Here is a 14,188-nt window from a genome sequence, read left to right on the forward strand (position 1 = left end):
CCCCCACAAAAATAATGTAAACAACATAAGCCAGCATCAACAGCATTCTGAACCAAACTGAGTCCTTAGATCCAAATTCCTGGAGCAGCCCAAAGTAGGTCTAAAGCCTCGGTATTCAGTTGAAAGGTACTTGACGAAGCGATCCCCAATCCACATCAGATGCAACCAATGCAGCAGAGCCTACACCAGGAATACTAACCACAGTAGATGAGCCTGACAAACTCGTAGGTGAAGTGTCGCCTGACCTGGAATGGATGCCTATGACCCTGAAAGTTGGTGAGAGAGGTGGTGTAGGGTGGGAGCAAGGAAAGATGTGCCTAGTGGTAGGACCCCAATGAAGATGGCAGAAGTTATAGAGAATGATGTGCTGAGATGGAGGCACATAGGGTGGTAGGTAAAGAAAAAGGGGAAATCCACCATGGCAGCAGGAGGACAAAATCACCTCCTCAGCCCTCCACCTCTCCATATCATGCCCCCTCTCCCACTCAACTCGTTCTTCACTTTGTCCCAGCCACCAAATTGTACTCTTCATCGCATTGTCTTCTGTCTCCTCCCTTCCAGCCTTGATGAAGTGCCCCTGCCCAAAATATCGACTGTTCACTTCCTCCACATATGCCACCGGACCAATTAAGTTTCCCCAGCACTGCACATGTGCCCAGTCGGAGGGCAGCAGGACACGGAACAAAGAGGTTGCCGGGGGGTGTGATGGGCTGGTGAGGAGAAGAGAAGGGAAAAGAGAGGAACCAGATTGGGGAACAGAAAAAGAGGGAAAGTTGAGACATTACCATGAGTTGTAGAAATCAATGCCCATGGCATCAGGCTGGAGGCTACCCAGATAGGATACGAGATGCTGTTCCTCCAACCACAGTCAGGCCCCACTGTGGTAGCAGAGGAGGCCATGGACAGACATGCCAGAATGGGAATGGAAAATTGAACTGAAACCAGCAGATCCTATCCCCCTCCACTTTTGGGGGAAAACGCTTTGTCGAACAACCTCGCTCTGTCCACTGCAACCACGATCCTCCCCTCCCCCCCCCCCATGGTGCCCACCCATCTCCTCTGAACCTTCCCCCAACACCAAACAAGATCATAAGACACAGATATAGCACTAAGCCACACAGCCCATCGAACCTGCAACCATGGCCACTCCATCCTCCCTTCCAACCCCTCTGCACAAAATCTTGATGTCCCCACCAATCTCTACTCTAAACACACCCAATGGATTTGGCTTCCAGAGTCATCCACAGCAGAAGACCCCAAAGATCCACCAGCCTCTGGCCAAAGAAAGGATCCAGAGATAGATCAAACCCCAAAATAGTCAAAGTCCATACATTCATCGTCACCATGACTCATAACAGTCTTTACTAAAACAAATTCAGCCTTTCTTACTTTCATTGCCCAGAAGGCAGCATGACTACATAGAATACACAAGGACATTGAGGTGTCCTTGATCATCCTGATTCTAGCTTTAACCCTTGCTGTGTCTTCACACCTTCCCCTCTGAGGTGAAACATTCTGCCCTCAGCAAGGGCCTTACCTTTGCCCTCATTTGCCTGCACTTGAGTGAGTTCTTCGCCTACCATGACGCCGACCTCTTCTTCCACTGCCTCTGTCTTCAAGCCCACAAATTTGGTAAGGACTCCCCACTCCACACCAATGACTCTTTTCCTGTCTCCAACCCTCTTCATCTTCTTGGACACCCCAATGTGGCTTATTCTCTCTCTGGACCTTTTCATCTCTAATTGCTGAGGAGACACCAACCAACTCGACTTCAGCACTCCTCTCCACTTTGAACCTTAATCCCTCTGCACTGATCCCAACATCACCATCAAAGCTGCATACAAAGGGGTTGCTGTTATAGTCTGAGAAGGACTTAAGTTCTCCATTTCTTTCTTGATAACAGTCACAACCAGATTCCCTCCACCACCACCCTCCTCTTTCTGACAGAACTGGTCCTCACCCTCAACAACTTCTTCTTTGACATTTCCCACTTTCTCTAAACTCAAGATGTAGCCATGGGCTCCAGCTAGGTCTCAGGAAGGCCCTTAAGCTCTCTGCTTCTTTCTGGACACAGACCCAACCGGTTCCCCTCTACCACCATTCCCCTCCGTCTGGCAGAATTGGCTCTCACTCTCAATAATTTCTCCTTTGGCTCTTCTCATTTCCTTCAAACCAAAGGTGTAGCCATGGGCATTCACATGGGTCCCAGCTATGCTGGACTTTTGTTCACTACATGGAACAGCCCATGTTCCAAGCCTACAGTGATATCACTCCCCAACTTTGTCTACGCTACATTAATGACTGCATTGGTGCTGCTTCCTCCACTCAGGCTGAGCTTGTCAGCTTCATCAACTTTGCGTCCAACTTCCACTCTGCCCTCAAATTTACCTGGTCCATTTCCAACACCTCCCTCTTCTCGATCTCTGTTCTCTATTGACATTTTTTATAAACCTACTGATTCACACAGCTAACTGGACTATACCTCTTCCCACACCGTCACTTGTAAAAACCACACCATCCCATTCTCTCAATTCCTCCATCTCTGCTACACCTGCTCTCAGGAAGAGGCCTTTCATTCGAGAACTAATGAGATGTCTTCTTTCTAGAAAGAAAGGTGTTTTCCTCCCTCCACCATCAATGCTGCCCTTACCCCATCTCTTCCATTTCACACGTTTGCTCTCACCCCATCTACTTGCTACCTTACTAGGGATAGGGTACCTCTTGTCCCCATGTACCACTCAAGTATCTTCCTAATCCAGCACTTAATTCTCTGTAACTTTCGCCATCTCCAATGGGATCCCACCACCAATCACATCTCCCCCACCCTGCCGCCCCACTTCCTGCAGGGATTGCTCCCTAATGTGACTCCCTTGTCCATTCGTCTCTCCCCACTGATCTGCCTCCTGGTACTTATCCTTGCAAGTGGAGAAGTGCCACACCTGGGCCTACACCTCATCCCTCACTAACATTCAGAGCAGTCTTTCTAGGTGACATTTCACTTGTGAGTGTGGGGGTCATCTGCTGTATCCAGTGCTCCTACACATCAGTGAGACCCAACTTAGATTGGGAGACCTATATGCTCCGCCCATCAGAAGCTGGATCTCCCGATGGCCACCTATTTCATTTCTACTTGTCGTTCTCATTCCGACATGCCAGTACATGGTCTCCACTACTACAGTGATGAGGCCACATTCAGGTTGGAGGAACAACACATTGTATTCCATCTGGGTAGCTTGCAACCTGATAACATGAACATTGCTTTCTCAAACTTCCAGTAATTGTGCCCCCCTGCACCCCCGCACCATTCTCATTTCCCTCTCTCACCTCATCTCCTTACCTGCCTATCACCTTCCTCTTCTCTTTCTTCCATGTCCTTCTGTCCCTCCTATCAGATTTCCTCTTCAGCCCTTTATCTCTTTAACCAATTGATCTCCCAGCTCTTTACTTTAGCCACCCCCAGCCCCAGAGTTACCTAACACCTACTACCTTGTACTTATTCCTCCCCTCTCCTGACCTTCTTACTCTGACCTCTCATCTCTTATTTCCAGTCCTGATGAAGTGTCTCAGCCCGAAATGTCAACTACCTTTTCCAATATATGTTACCTGGCCTGCTGAGTTCCTCCAGCATTTTGTGTGCATTACCCAGCTATGTCTTCCTTTTCATTGGCAATGTGGAACAGTCATGGTCCAAGCCTCTTCTGGTAATGCTTCCCAAAGCTTTCTGCTCTACAGCGACAACTGCATTAGTACTACTTCAAGCATCAATGCTGAGCTTTCCAATTTCACTAACTTTGCTTCCAACGTCCATCCTGTCCTTAAATTTACTTGGTCCATTTATTACACCTGTCTTCCTTTTCACAATTTCTCTGTCTCCATCTCTGCAGAGAAACTGTCCACTGATAACTTTCATAAACCTATGGCTATCTTGACTATACTTCTTCCCACCCTGTTTCCTGTAAAAATGGCATTCCCTTTTCTCAGTTCCACTGTTTCCACCACACCTGTTCCCAGGATGAGGCTGTCCATTCCAGGACATCAGAGATATCCACTCTCCTTCAAAGAATAGGGTTGCCCTTCCTCTATCATTGATGCTACCTTCATCTACATCTCCATTTACAGGACATCTGTGCTCACCCCATCTTCTCACCGCCTTAACATGGATAGAGTTCCTCTCATCCTCACCTACCATCCCATGAGCCTCCGCATCCAATGCAAGACACTCTGCAACTTCTACCACCTTCAATGGGACCCTACCACCAAACACATCTTTATCTCCCACCTACTTTCCGCAGGGATTGAGATTCCTTGTCCATTTGTCCCTATACACTGATCTCCCTCCTGGCACTTAACCCTGCAAGCAGAAGTGAAGTGCTACTCCTGCCCATTCACCTCCTCCCTCACCTCTGTTCAAGGTCCCAAACAGTCCTTCCAGCTGAGGCAAATCCTCACTTGCGATTCTGTTGGCCTCCTCTACATTGGTGAGGCCCAACGTAGATTGGGGATTGCTTCTGAGCACCTACGCTCCATCCACAAAAAGATTTCCCGGTGGCAAACCATTTTAATTCCAATCCACATTCTGACATGCCAGTCTATGGCACCCTCTCCTGTCATGATGAGGATGCTCGCAGGTTGGAGGAACAACACCTTGTTTTCTATCAGGTAGCTTCCAACCAGATGGCATGAACATTGATTTCTCCAACTTCTGGTATTTTTCCCCCACTACCCCTTCCCTCATATTGAAACTCCCCACTCTGGCCACCCTCTTACCTCTCCTCCTCACCTGCCCCTCCCCTACTTCCCATTTTCCCACAGTCCACTCTCCTCTCCTATCAAATTACTTCTGCAGCCCTTTACCTTTTCCCATCCATCACCTCCCAGCTTCTTGCTTTCATTACCATCATCCCCTCAAAATTAATCAATAAGCTCCAAGACCTTGGCCTCAGTACCTCCATGTGCAATTAGATCCTGGATTTCCTCACCAAAAGGCACCAGTTTTGATTGGCAACAACATCCCCTCCATGATTTCCATCACGGGTTCTGTGCTTAGCCTCCTGCTCTACTTGCTTTACTCTTACAACTGTGTGGCTAAGCACAGCTCAAGTGCCATATTAAGTATGCTGATGACAGCACTGTCAGAGGCCAAATCAGAGCTGGTGACGAAGCTTATACAGTAGGAAGAAAATTGAAAATCTGCTTGAGTGGTGTCATAACAACAACAACCTCTCACTCAATGTCAGCAAGACCAAGGGACTAATTATAGACTTCAGGAGCAGGAAACTAGAGGTCCATGGAGTCAGACCTCATTGGAGGATCAGAGGTGGAAAGGGTAAGCAACATTAAATTCCTCGGTGTTACTTCTTCAGGGGACCTGCCCTGGGCCCAGCACACAAGTGCAATTGTGAAGAAAGCACGGCAGCGCCTCTACCTCCTTAGGAGTTTGCGGAGATTTGGCACGACATCTAAAACTTTTGACAAACTTATGTAGTGGAGAGCAGCAGGGTATGGAAACTCCAATATCCTTGAACAGAAAATCCTAAGGAAAGTAGTAGATTCGGCTCAGTACATCATGGGTAAAGCCCTCCCAACCACTCGACGTGAAGCACTGTCCTAGGAGGGCAGCATCTATTATCAGGGATACCTGCCACTCAGATCATGTTCTTTTCTCACTGCTGCCATCAGGTAGAAGGTACAAGAGCCTCAGGACTCACTTCACCAGGTTGAAGATCAGTTACTACACTCTACCATCAAGCTCTTGAACAAAAGGGGATAACTTCACTCAACTTAACTCTATCATTTGAGTGTTCCCACAAGCAATGGACTCACTTTCAAGGACTCTTCATCTCCGTTGTCGTATTTATTGCTATTTATTTATATTTGTAATTGCAGTTTTTTTTGTCTTCTGCTTTCTGGTTGAACACCCCAGTTGGGTGGTCTTTCATTGATCCTGTTATAGTTGCTATTTTATATATTTGTTGAGTATGTCCACAAGAAAATGAATCTCAGGGTTGTATATGATGACGACATACATGTACTTTAATAATAAATTTACTTTGAACTTCACCCCTCTTTCCCCTCCTCACCTGGCTTCACCTATCACCTTCTAGCTTGTTCTCCTTCCCCTCCCCACCTTCTTCTCTGCCATCTTCCCCCTTTCATTCCTGCCTTGATGAAGGATCTCAGCCTAAAACGTTGACTCTTTACTCCTTTCCATAGATGTTGCTGACCTGCTGAGTTCCTTCAGCATTTTGTGTGTGTTGCTCAGGACATTGATATGGTTACCTTGTAGTCCAGATGTTACATGCAGAATGCAAGAATCACACTTCATTTTACATAAAAATCAGCTTTCCAAACTGCAGAATCTCTCATTGCATTTATAGTCTCCTGCATATTTCATCACGAGCTTCAATTTCTGCTTAACCTTTGGATTGCGAATAAAACTAACTTTGTCTTCAAACTAATCTTGCTGTATTGTTTATTTACTCAATGATAATTCCACAAAGTAAATGACTCACAATACTCTCCTCTTGCTACCAAGATGGGATCTCTTGCCATTTGCTCATGCTTAGGATAAAGAGGATCTCTGTAATGTGTTGGCTCGTCGACTGGGATGGTTGTTAAATCCTGCATACTGAAACTCCTTAGGCGTCCAGCAAGAGCTCCCTGACTCTAAAATACAGGGGAAGCAAGAAAGGCACGTTATAGACTACAGTGAAATGCAGACAAAATGGAGTCTTACATTACAGAAACATTAAAATAGATGCTAATGAAAACGAACACTTGGGCAACATTTCAAAAACACACAACATCTTATAAGTGACTCAACAGCAACTGCAAATTGTAAGATGCTAAATTAGCAGCGTGACGTGTTGTCAGGCTTGTTATGCATATATGGTCCTGTTCATCCTTTTCCCCCTTACCTTGTTTAGCAATGCAGTTTGAAACTTAGGCATAAAGCAGTTCTCAAGCTGCCAAGCCATAACGTCACATAGACCTAATTATAGTGCAGCAGATAAATTTTTAGCATACTTTTTTGTAGGTCGTTTAACTTTCAAATGTAAATCCTATTAAATGGGAAAAAGATGATTCCTTGGTAAATTAATATCCAAATGCAAAATACAGCAGGTGATAGTTATCTGAAATAAAAATAGAAAACATGGGAAAATTCTTCAGAGAGCAATGATAGGATATAGAGCCTATGGAGAAGGCTGTTGTGGGGGGGGGGGGGCGCGAACCAATGTTCGACTTCATTTTGCCACTTGAAGGTTCCATTGTTTGCCGATTAAAGCAACGTCCAGGCGAATGCAGAAGGTGAGCACTGGCTACCTACCTTTTGGTCACTGGTGGGATCACTGCTGCCAGAGAGGGGAGCATGTCTGATCAGCCACTGTGTACGGAGAATGTTATGGAGGCTTTCTGCATTTTAGATATAGATACGAACATGGATGATGGACCTTTTTCTCCCCTCTCCAGTCTTAAGATTTTTATATTCTGTGATTTTTGCCTGATCGTTCTCGTTTTTTTGTGTGGGGGAGGGCGATTTGGGGGACAATATTCTTGTTCTGTTTTTGTTCGTTTTATTGAGAGGGGCTGGGAGGATTTGGGGGTTGATGGCTATGTTGCTGTTCTTTTCTTTCTTGGTTTCATGGCTACCTGGAGGAGAAGAATTTCAGAGTTGTATACTTTAATAATAAATGAACCTTTGAATGATAAAGAAGGTGGCATCCGATAGTGAACAACAGAACAGATAACTGAGGAAAGTTGTAAAGTGAGGAATCTAACTAAAAAGAGCAGAGTGTCAAGAAAATGGATTTAAGGGAACCATTTCTAAACTTGACTTGCTCTCTTCCCAAAATGAACTACCAAGCCGAACACAACTTAAAATAGTAGAACTGTTTTGATACATACCTTTGCAGCAGCACTGACAGCAGCAGTTGCAGCCATATTCAGTCCTTTTCTGCCAAAATTTACCATGGTTTCATAGCTACGCTCTTTGGCTTGTATGATGTAGCAATCTATTTCCTAAAGGGAGGGAAATTAAAGTGAGAAGCAACAGATGTACTTTTGGGAATGCACCTTCAACTGGAAGCTACATAATAGGTCTGCTGTCATGCAGAGAGAGATTGCACATCTCAGCATTGTGGATTTACAGCACAACACTTATCGTAAAACACTCTTCCTGCACCACGATTAGAAAGGTTGCATGCAATGAAACTATTTAAGTTGCTCAGTGTCAGAAAAACTGAAAGTCAGTACTTAAAAGGATGATAAATTAATTTGTTCATTGTAACAGGAGATGACTGTATGAGTTGATAAATTAAAAAGGGCACCAGTCACCGTCAGCAATGACATTTGCTCTGATGCTTTGGAAAAGATGACAGCAATACCAAAGAACAGGCTTCATCACCCTTCAAAAAAATAGTTTTCAAATAACTTGTAAATGCCATGAACATTCCAAATGAAAACTGGCCACCTTGCTTTCCTTAAAGCATGTTCTCCCAGTTGTCTCAGACACTTATCCTGTACAAACAAATCAGTTCAGCCAAAGCAATTTCCAAGTTCAGGATGTGTAACACTATCAACTGATTGGACTAAAGATCCTATAGTGATTTGAAACACCAATCCATCCAGGATGATACTCCGGGAGGACAGCTGAAGCTACTGACACAGTTCAAATCAGGTTTTGGTGAAAGAGCCCACCATCTTTTTCAGGTAAGCACAGGGTAACATAAACCCATCCAAAGAATAAGCAGCACTTCTGATACCCTATTCTTCCCCTATCAAGTATCAAAATTGTTTATTCATTTGCTATAGTGGCATTTGTTGTGCAGCAATTTGCTGTTTTGTTGCCTAGATAACAACTACTGCCTTGAGATTTCATGCGGATAATATGCAGCCCATTACTTTATTCCATGTCATTCTGAACTACTCTCACTGTAATCTGCAGCCTGTAATTTCCCTTTAAGTAACATACTTCTGAACTGTTTTAATGAACTAGTGATTTCACAATCTTCTGAATGACTTGGTGGACTTAACTCTCAAGGATGCAGGCACGACATCTTTAAACAGATGAGGGTACATCACCACTGCAGAAAGAGAGGGAGGACTACAAGGCAGGCTAAAACATTGGAGTATGAAACTTCCCAACTTAGCCTCTTGTTGGCATATGTACATTTGCAGGAGAACATGATGATTATTGACTTTAGGAGGAGGAAACTGGAGGTCTATAATCAAACCTCATTGGGGCATTAGAAGTGGAGAGGGACAGCAACCTTAAATTCCTCGTTGTTATCATTTCAGAGGATGTGTCCTGTGTCTAACACTCAAGTGCCATTGCAAAGAAAGCATGGCACGACCTCTACTTTCCTAGAAGTTTGCAAAGATTCGAATGTCAACTAAGACTTTGACAAGCCTCTATAGACAGGTGGCGGAGAGTATGTTGACTGGTTGCGGCATTGCCTGATAAGGAAATAGCAAAGCCCTTGAATGGAAACGTCCATGAAATGTAGCGGATATAGCTCAGTTCATCATAGGTAAAGCACTCCCCACCATTGAGCATACCTACACAGAGCACTGTTGCATGAAAGCAGTATCCATCATCAATGACCCCGCCATTCGGGCCATGCTCTCTTCTTGTTGCTGCCATCACCCTGAGATAGATTACGTCCTCAGAACCCACACCACCAAGTTCAGGAACAGTTATTACCCCTCACCCTCTGGTTGAAGAGCCCAGTGGGTATAACTTCCCTTGCCTCATTACTGAACTGTTCTCACAACCTATACACTCACTTTCAGGATTCTTCACCGCATGTTCGATGTTTATTCTTATTTGTTATTACAATCATTACTTTTTGCTTTTTTCTTGTGTATCTGCAGTTAGTTGCCTTTTGCACATTGGTTGTTTGTCCATCCTGTTGTCAGTCTTTCATTGAATCTATTATGTTTCTTGTCTTTTACTGTAAATGCTTACAAGAAAGTGAATCTTAAGGTTATATACAGCAACTTGTGTGTGCTTTAATACATTTACTCTGAACCTTGAAAATGGAAAGCACAAAGGCCAGATCACAGAATCAGCTATAGAGACGATGCTTAGGGGGAAATCATCTACACCAGAATTTGCACTTGAACATTATAGTATTATTGATTTCCACTCTCTGTCTTTTTTTAATCATACTGAGTTGATGTGCTTCGGTACCTGCTGGTAAACATATTGCATGAACAGCAGGCAAAGTCAAGATTGTGCTTAGGTGCAGAACCTGTAGTTGAAGAGCTTGGGACACCCTGATGGGATTGTAACCAAATGGAGCAGATGTATGAAGAAAAATATTCCAAAGGAACAAAGAATATGAAGTCCAACCAAGAAGGGGAACAATTGTCCAAGCTTAATGTCCAACTAAAACGGAACATTTTAATCACAAACGAGAAAATCTGCAGATGCTGGAAATCTGAGCAACACACACAAAATGCTGGAGGAACTTAGCAGGCAAGGCAGCATCTGTGGAATAAGGTACAGTTGACGTTTCTGCCTGAAATGTCGACTGTACTTTTCTCCGTTGATGCTGCCTGGCCTGCTGAGCTCCTCCAGCATTTTGTGTGCTGAACATTTTAATCACGAGTTGGATTTCATGATGAGGAAAAACATTTTTTTTTTTAAAAAAGGGAAGTATTTCCGTACATCTTGCTAGTTATAGTTTCCATCTAATGCAACAGGCCAATCTCAAAATTGGCCAGCTTTGTTTTGGGGGACCATAAAGTAGTCACACAAGTAGCTTTAAATATTTTACTTACAGTAAACAGATAGCAGTACTCACCTGGTCATAATCTGGCTTTCTTAACAAGGCAAAGAATAGATTCACAGCTAGACAAGCTCAACACCAAAATATACCACAATATTTTAAAAAATTCATTAAGTTTTTCCTCAAATTCAAGAGCATTAAAAAGTAAAATGGGAGTTTTATTTATTTAGGGTGGTTGTGCATCAAAATCACATGATTGTGCTGATCAAATTGCTGTAGTTTTGAGCATCTAAACATAAAGGGCAATATTGCCATGAGGTTTCAAACATTAGGGTTTAGACACTGATTGCTTTAAAAGGCAAAAGCTTTCACACAATTCTAAAAGTATACCATTTCAAAATTTTTTGTTGAATGAATTTTAGAATAATCAAATATTGCATCTAGGGAATAAATTATTTAAATGCAAAATGACTAGAAATGAGTGAAAGTTTAAAAAAAATAGAAATCAGAAATAAACAAAAAATGCTGCTAACACTGAGCAGTTCAGGCAGCAATCTGCTGAAAGAGTTAACATTTCAGTTCTAATGAAGAGCCTCTGACCTCAAATGCTATTCCCGCCCTTCTAGAGATGCTACCCGACCAGTTCCAGTATTTTCTGCCTTTATTAGAACAGAAAGGAGTCAAGATTGTATCCAGCATATGGTCATTGTTCGGAATACAGTTCTGTAGGGAGCAATCAGGTGACAGGTAAAGAGATAACAAGTGAATAGGGACTAAAAATATTAGAATACTTTAAAAAAAAAGTTAGGTAGCTGTGAAATGGAGAAGTATAGTGGTATTTGACATCTGATCTCAAAGGAAATCTAATATGGAAATCGCAAATTGACTTTACAGTTGTGCCCAATATAAATGTGATTATGTTGAACGAAACCACAGAACACTTAAGGTAGAGCACATTTCAAGCAGTTCCAGATAAAACACAAGGGAAATATCCTACTTTGAGTCAAACAAATGTACAAACCTTTTTTAAAAAAAAAGCTCATTTATAGTTTTGTCCAGTTTTAATTGAACTAGTAGGCATTTAAACTACATTGTTGCACAAACTCCTCTAAGAGGACCACAACCTTGTCACGGTTTGGAGGCTTACGTGCCTCAGTGACGCAGAGAGCTATGTTGGCTGGAGTTAGGGTCTTATGCTTTGGCTCTTGGTAGGGTTATCCATAGCAAACAGGTCAAAGGGTAGAGGCCAGACTAAGAGTGGTCCACTAGACTGAGGTTTGATGGTTCAGCTTAAGGCCAACAATCCTGACTGGCAAAACAAAACTTATGAAAACAACAATGAAGAATCCTTCTACATCTGACTGCACAGTATCCCTGACTTAGATGACTGACAGTAGTGAAAACCAAGAGAAAGTTACTGACATGATGAAGGAAGTCCTGACCACTGCCAGAGATGGAGAACCTTGATTGCTACCCTAAATGGCAGCAGTGTAATGGGCAGTAAATAAATTGTACAAACTAAACCTTAAGAGCTTTCAGAATGTTTAAGGAATTACCGCAGCTTATTGAATACCTCCACCAAGTAGAAATCAAGAAATAACTGTTTCTTTACCGTCTCTTTTGAAGAAAGGGTAGGATGAACAAACTTCCTGTAAATCATACTGGCACCCTTTGTGTATGGGGATAAAAGCCAGACCACAAATGCAACTTTTATTTCATAGTAGAATGGAAACCTTCAGACAAAAAGGAATTATTAGTGAGCAAACAAAAACACTGAGTACATAATATATTTCTCGCAAAAGGCATGAATGAAAGATTGATCAGGATTCACCCAGAAGTTCTAACAACTAATTTTGGGTTAACACATATAATATTAAATCCAAATTCATCCCATTTACTGATAATCACATGGCAAAACAGCCTTGCATTAATCTGTTATCTGATTTTTGGACATCAGTGGGCTGTGACTTGCCTCATCCACTTTCCAATGATCCCTTTTAACTCAAGAGGTCCTGTTCCCATGCTTCCTTTAAACATAGCAAAGATCCTTTTTCCACATTCCCTCAACTAGTTCATTGGAAAAGTTATAGTGTAGCACACCATCTTAAAGCAGTGAATTCAAGTTTGCTGAAGTTATAGCCAGCAGTCTGGAAAGAAATCCAAAGGCCCGAGGGTGCAGATAATAGAAGAATTGTACCATAACAGGTTTTTAGGATGTGCAAATGCCAATATATCAGAAGGGAAGAAATATATGAAAGTCTGCATGTCAGTTTATCAAAGAAATGCACAAGGCATCCTTCAGAAATAGTACTGACACTGATAATTTTAGAAACAACAGAACATGCCACTAAAAGGCAGTAATCAACCTCACATGGAGCAAAATTAATTTGCATGTTACCTGTTCATTTGAATCTATGAAAGAATGAGTACAACTCTTAGACTTGTCATAGACACAAGAAGTTTAATCACTTTCAAGTGCAAAATAGTAAACAAGGAGGGACTTCTTTTCCCTCTCGAAACTGCAGGGTTTGGACAGTTTCTCTATTATCACAACAAATTACCTTCCCTCACTGTTCTCTGTCATCTTCTTGCTAGACATAACTGTCTGTGATCTCCAAGCATTCGTTCCTCAGTAAAATCACAATACAAAACCTACACGCATCTCTTAAATCACTTCCTTCAATATGTTGGAGATGCTTTACAACTTACCAAGAAATAAATATGTCTGTGAAAGTTTCTACTGTTGTGAAGATTGCAAACACAATCCAGTACATCATCCATCGGACCTAGAGGGGAAATCAAATTGTTATTGATTTATTATAAACTCAGAATGAAAGAAAAACATACATTCTATATCCAATTTACTGAAACAGGCTACTTTCCTGAAGCAAAAGAAAATTAAAAAAAAACAACTGAGGTGGAGGGGGAAGAAAGGAAGGGAAATATTAGTCCAACTCCTGGTGAAGTACAAATTCTAATTTGCTGTGGGTAAGTCAATTGTACCAAACCTAAATGCAGGTGAAATTTTTCTCCAAGAGCCAATACTAGAAAATAAAATGGGTTTGGGCCAAATACTACAGAGGAATTATTAAGACAGCATCAAACTATCGTGCTTGCAGGTTTTGGTAACTGGGACAGGGTAGTGTAGAATTGGCGATGAAGTAGTTTACGAGATAAGCTTGAAAAGCTGTCAATCATTTCATTTTCTTCTTTTCTTGAAATATCTCTCTATGCTTCAAGCAGCACATATTATGGTACAGCAGAAAGTTAGTGATTTGTGACAAACCTGAAAACAACTTCAAAGTAAAATTATCCAAGTACATATACAGTGGCATGCAAAAGTCTGGGCACCCCGGTCAAAATTTCTGTTACTGTGAGTAGTTAAGTGAGTAGACGATGAACTGATCTCCAAAAGTCCTAAAGTTAAAGATGAAACATTCTTTTCAACATTTTAA

The 14,188-nt window shown here is 42.4% G+C and overlaps 1 protein-coding gene across 3 annotated transcripts in view; it reads right to left on the reverse strand.

The window, feature by feature from the left end:
• Positions 1-14,188, reverse strand: part of LOC140201849 (receptor expression-enhancing protein 1-like) — a 67,099-nt gene that overhangs the window by 13,675 nt on the left and 39,236 nt on the right. For all 3 annotated transcript variants that reach the window (XM_072266573.1, XM_072266574.1, XM_072266572.1), the window contains 4 exons: positions 13,443-13,519; positions 12,346-12,466; positions 7,906-8,019; positions 6,513-6,666 (listed from right to left, as the gene is read on the reverse strand). In XM_072266573.1, the coding sequence (XP_072122674.1) occupies positions 6,513-6,666; positions 7,906-8,019; positions 12,346-12,466; positions 13,443-13,510 (457 nt within the window). In that variant the 5' untranslated portion in view covers positions 13,511-13,519. The remainder of the gene's footprint in view (positions 1-6,512; positions 6,667-7,905; positions 8,020-12,345; positions 12,467-13,442; positions 13,520-14,188) is intronic.

Source organism: Mobula birostris, chromosome 8, assembly GCF_030028105.1.
Source record: "Mobula birostris isolate sMobBir1 chromosome 8, sMobBir1.hap1, whole genome shotgun sequence".
Lineage (NCBI taxonomy): Eukaryota > Metazoa > Chordata > Chondrichthyes > Myliobatiformes > Myliobatidae > Mobula > Mobula birostris.